The sequence below is a fragment of the Alexandromys fortis genome, unplaced genomic scaffold (assembly GCF_014885135.2).
Source record: "Alexandromys fortis isolate MF-2015 unplaced genomic scaffold, M_Fortis_MF-2015_v1.1 scaffold_72, whole genome shotgun sequence".
NCBI classification, from domain to species: Eukaryota; Metazoa; Chordata; class Mammalia; order Rodentia; family Cricetidae; genus Alexandromys; species Alexandromys fortis.
Window position 1 is genome coordinate 5,789,241 of NW_026067969.1, and position 5,485 is coordinate 5,794,725.

General features: G+C 52.7%; 1 protein-coding gene across 1 annotated transcript in view; it reads left to right on the plus strand.

Annotated features, from left to right (window-relative positions):
* Positions 1 to 5,108, plus strand: part of Tbc1d13 (TBC1 domain family member 13) — a 16,363-nt gene extending 11,255 nt beyond the window's left edge. The window contains exons 8-10 of the mRNA XM_050154905.1: positions 1,593 to 1,753; positions 1,931 to 1,988; positions 2,726 to 5,108. Of these exons, the coding sequence (XP_050010862.1) occupies positions 1,593 to 1,753; positions 1,931 to 1,988; positions 2,726 to 2,791 (285 nt within the window). The 3' untranslated portion in view covers positions 2,792 to 5,108. The remainder of the gene's footprint in view (positions 1 to 1,592; positions 1,754 to 1,930; positions 1,989 to 2,725) is intronic.
* The last annotated feature ends 377 nt before the right edge of the window (positions 5,109 to 5,485 follow it).

The following is a 5,485-nucleotide window of genomic DNA, read 5'->3' on the forward strand; positions in this document are numbered from 1 at the left end:
GAGAGAGAGAGAGAGAGAGAGAGAGAGAGAGAGAGAGAGAGAGAGAGAGAGAATGAGAGAGAGAGAATAATGTTGCCAGTAGATGGCAGGTGAAAGTGTTTAACACCAAGCCCAGCCACCTTACCTAGTTCAGCCCCGACCCACGTGGTAGAGAAGAGAACTGACTCTCACAAGCTGTTCTTTAACTCTACGTACTTCCCTCCAGCAGATACATTAAAAATGCAGTTCAGCTTATTGTAAAGCCATCACTGTGTATTTCATAAAATAGTTCAGTTTAAGCTAGACAAGGAAGTGCATCCTAGGAGGATATTCAAGCCAGTCTGGCCTACATACTGAGTTTGAGGTCAGTTTACATGAAAACCTGTTTTAAGAATAAATTAAGGGGCTGGGCGATGGTGGCTCACGCCTTTAATCCCAGCACTTGAGAAGCAGAGGTAGGTGAATCTCTGTGAGTTCAAGTCCAGCCTGGTCTACAAAGCAAGTTCCAGCACAGCCAGAGCTACATAGAGAAACCCAGCCTCAAAAAGATAGATAGATAGATAGATAGACAGACAGACAGACAGACAGACAGACAGACAGACAGACAGACAGACAGAGAAGATACATTTTTCTATATAAATTGCCAGTGCTGTGGGATGGGGATGTGGCTCGGTTGATAGAAGGCTTGCCTAGCACGTGTGAAGGCCTGGACTCTATCTGGGATCCAAGCCACTGCAACCTTGGCTCTCAGAAGGTGAAGGCCAGGGTATGAGGATTTAAAGTTATACTTGGCTTCGTGGTGACTTTGACTCCAACCTGGGCTATTAAAAAAAAAAAAATTAAACTGTGTGGCGGTGGCACACGCCTTTATTCCCAGCACTCAGGAGGCAGAGGCAGGCAGATTTCTGTGAGTTTGAAGCTGTCCTGATATAATAGTTCAAGACCAGCCAGGGTTGTATGGGTTATATGGTGAGACTCTGTCTCAGAAACAAATTTCTAAAATTTTTTGTGAAAAAAAAAATATATACAGACACGTATATTCTTACTTTATTTTTGTTTTGTTTTGTTTTGTTTGTTTGTTTGTTTTAGACCTGTTTTTTCCTGGCTATCCTGGAAGTCACTCTGTAGACCAGGCTGGCCTTGAACTCAAGAGATCTGCCTGCCTTTGCCTTCCTAGTATGGGATTAAAGGTGTCTGCCACCATTCCTGGCTTAAAGCATCCAATTTTAAATCAATACGGAATGCTGTTTTTACTTAGTAATGCATGTTCTTTCTGTTAATACCCTCTGTGACTCCAGCAAAGTGTTCATTTCCTGGGGATTCCTGCCCTGTGGGTTGTTCATGGGTTTATAAGCTGAGCACAGGTGCCATGCCCGGGGCTGGTCCTTGGGCACGTCTCCAGACTGGGAAGTTCATGTGCTGAGCCATCTCCAAGTCTGAAGAGCTGATGTAAAATCCAGGGCTTCTAGTGTGCCTTGAAGAAATCAAAAGTAACATTGACTGGACTGCAGCAGCAGCCGTCCTCTTAGTGGCCCCTTTGAGGCCTGAGCAGGCTTGCTTCTAGGCTACATTTTCTTTCTGCCACTGACACCCAATCCCTGCTGTCTCTCCAGCAAGAGCAGAATATCAAGCCCCAGTTCTTTGCCTTCCGCTGGCTGACACTCCTGCTGTCGCAGGAGTTCTTGCTGCCTGATGTCATCCGGATCTGGGACTCACTCTTTGCCGATGACAACCGCTTTGACTTCCTCCTCCTGGTCTGCTGTGCCATGCTCATGTAAGTGGGGCCATGATGTGCCCTGTCCGTCAGGAAAGCTGGGGAGGGCGGTCCTGGAAGGCGGCCAGACCTCCAAGCGGGCCGTGCTGAGGGTGGAGGAATCAGCAGAGAGTCTGCCTGCAGGCCTGCTCCTGGGACATCTAGGGTCCAGCGCTGAGGCTGCTTGTTTTCCTGCAGACTGATCCGGGAGCAGTTGCTGGAAGGGGATTTCACCGTCAACATGCGGCTTCTGCAGGTAATGGGCACTGGAGGGAAGGCCGGTCAGTCTCAGCAGCAGGGCAGACATTTCACCATGCACCAGCCACTGTTGCAGGCTGGCACCAGAAACAGGAGCACGTACTGTGGGTTCAGGGTGCAGACTCTGGGTTTGAATCTGAGTTGAATCCTGGTCTTCACAGACCTTGAGTGGTATACATCCTTGGCCCTCCAGGACTCTAGGCCACAAGGTCAAGGAAGTGAATGTTGCTGATTTTGCTCTGGTGGGGAGTTGTGTGTCACGTGGGTCTGTCAGCCAGCCTGAGGTTCATGTATGTTCTGTTCTTTTCCTCATGTGACTTGAGCCAAGTGACATTGTCCGGGCCTCAGTGTCTACCAACACCTGGCTTTGGGTTTGTTTTCATTAACCTCACTAGCCAGGTCTGTGAGATGGATGTAATCACAGCACCCCTTCTCGGGGTTCCTCGGGGGACTGGAAGACTAAGGGCTATACCGGCAGAGCTAGTTCCAGGTTCTTCATGGGTGTGCCTCCAGGTTCCACGGCTGGAGCTGGGAGGGCTGAGGCCTCGGGCACTATGGTCCTAAGACAGGCTGTGAGACCCTTTGGACCTTAGTGACATGCAGTGTTTGTGGCGGGATACCTGGAGTGTCTGGTATACCAGGTCCCTGCTGCTGGTGCCGTGCCATGGTGACAGATGTGTGTGGAAAGGCAGTGGGGGCTGCTCCAAGAGCACATGTGGTTTCCTTGGTGTCCAGGATTACCCCAGCACAGACGTCTGCCAGATCCTACAGAAAGCCAAGGAGCTCCAAGACTCGAAGTAACCTGGTGGCAAGAGGCCCAGGGTTGGAAGAGCAGCCACCTGCACATCTGGTTTGTGGGACACAGAGGAGTCAGTGGGAAAGCAGTGAGGACAAGCCACAGACCTGGCCAGCTCCAGGCTACTCCTGAGCACACCGTGCTGTGCTCCTTCCCAGTGCTTGGCCCTGCTGCCCTCCCTGCACTTGAGTCCTGAGGCCTCCACCCAGACTGCTGAGCAGCGCGGGAGCTCCCGAACTGGGTTCCTGGGACTGAGGCCATTTGAGGCACAGGAGGCTGGCAAGGGTTCTGCCATGCCTCTGCCCAGTAGCTCCTTACCCTTTGTGCTCTCATCTTCCCCTGGGTCCTGGTCAGGGGAGGAAATTGGCTAATGGGCCAGAAACCATTTCTGAGCATTGGTGCTCAAGCTACTTGGGGAAGGCACCCCAGAATTGCTGAGAGACTGCCAGTTCTAGGTTCACCTTTTGTCTCCCCTGTCCGGTGCATTTGCTCATGGTCGGGGTGTCCCCCAGGTGTCTCTGCTCCAGTGTGTGTATGTACACGTGTGTTCACACATGCCCTGGAAGCGGAGTGGGCATGTTGGAATCCCTCTGAGGTCCTGCTTCCTCTCTTCTGTGTCTCAACCTCTGCTGTCTCCCTCTTCCTCTGCCAGAGGTGTGTGTGGCTCCTGCCGTTCCTTCCTCTTCATGTCTCTACCCTTCACCTGGAGCACCTTACCCCAAACCTCTTCCTCTCTCCTCTCTGCTTCCTGAAGCCAGCAGTCAGAATGAGGAGTGTGGCTTAGTAAGACCCCTGTAGGCCATCCTTGGCTTAGGCACCCTGTTCCCATCCCCAACCCAAGGTTCAAGGTCCCCTCACCAGAGAGGGAATCACAGTGGCTCTTCAGGGGGCCTGCTTGGCTTGAGGAAGCCAAGTGCTGCTGACATGGTGGCCTGCGACACTCGGGGCCTCTTGCCCGTTGTTTGCCCAACTGTGGAGAAAGGAGGGAGGAGGAGTCTTGTAAGGGCCTCCCTGGAGACTCATCATCTCAGAGACCAAGGACGTCCCGCTGGGCTGAGCCTGGGAGCTGGAACCTGAGCATCTCAGCAGAGCTGGCATCCCTAGGCTTCCATGTTCCTGCCCAGGGTGTGTAAGTCTCATCAAGGGCAAGGGACCAAAGGATGCCTCTCTGTGGCCAGCATTGGCTAAACTCGAAGGCCTGGAGCTTCTCAGTGCCAGGAGAGCTACGTCTGTAGCTGTGCTACTGCAGGGGCTGCAGAGGGTGCTTGGGCTGTCTCCTGGCTTTGGGGACACAGTGCCTGAGCTGCACCCTGTTCAGCAAGTAGACTTTTCCTAACCTTGACCCTCCCTCCTTTTCTGTGGAGGCCAGGTGGTTTGAGTCCTGAAGGCAGGCTGACAGCAGGGGAGGGGGTCCTCACCCTCTCAGACTGGCCAGCAGGAACTAGGCTCCAGCAGCTGCTACCCGAAGCCTCTGAGACCAGTTGCAGGGCTCCCTGCCTTCCCAAGCCGCTGCTCTAGTAAACTTCCTTGGGTGCTGCTGGACTCTGTCTGCCTTTTTGCTACCATCTCCCCCAACATACAATATTTGGGTGATTTTTTTTTTTAACTATTTATTTAGACATGGGCTATTTATTGCAGATTGGCAAGTGAGTTGGGCTGTGCGCGGGTGGTAGTGACTGGGGTGACAGAATTGGAGGCATGGATCGTCTTCATTTCCCCAGGTTAACCCTGGCACCCTCTCCCATTCCTGGCTCTACTAGAACTGAGTATGGGGAGGCCCGAGCTGCTGCATTTGCTGTACTCAGAGATCCAGGGCATACACTCCCACCATCCTGGCCGCCCCTTAATGTAGGGCTTGTCAGCGGTAGTTCAGCCCCAGCATTGACCTCTTCATTGCCTGGAAGCCAGCAGACACTGCCTGGGACACCTACTGCATTCATTCCCTCTTGCCAATCCTCCCTCCCTTGCTCTCTCCCTCCCTCTCTTCTTGGGACCATGCTACTGGAATCACTGCATCCGATTTGTTTCTGTGGGAGACCTGCATCCTGTGCCCACTCTTTGACCCTGGAGATGAAGGCCAAGGGCATGGAGGCTGTCTGGATAGAGTGGCTCCCCAGTCGGGTGCTGCCTAAGAAAAGGACTTGCCTGTGATGATTCTTAAGGAAGAACCAGAGTCTGAATTCAGCAGCTTCCACATGGGGTGGCCCCAGGAGCTTGGCAGGTCACCCCGGGGGACCGGACAGCAGTGGCTTTTGTGTTCTCATCCGTTCTCTGAGTCAGTGCTGTTGATGAGTTGTCTTTAATAAACCGTGTGATCTTTACCATGTATGTGTAATGGTGCTTCCGTGGCTGGACACGAGACTTTGGAGCAAGGACAAGGTCAAAGTCCCTTATCCTGGCCTAAGGAAGACTAGGAACTGCTTGCCAGGAAAGCCTGACTCCTCCAGTTCAGCTGCCTCGCCCAGTAGGAGGCAGGTGGGCTAACCCAGTACCCACCGCTTTGTTACTAGCTTTAAGTTGTATTTATCTGTGCGCGTCCTGCAGGTTGAGAGGTCTTGCCGGAGGGAGTCAGTTCTCTCCTAAGGATCAGGTGGCGAGCACCTCCACCCACTGAGCTGCCTCACCTGCAGCTACTTTAGTTGGTACTTAGTTTAGAGGTAAGAGTTTACTACATAGTCCAGGCTAGCCTCAATCTCTGT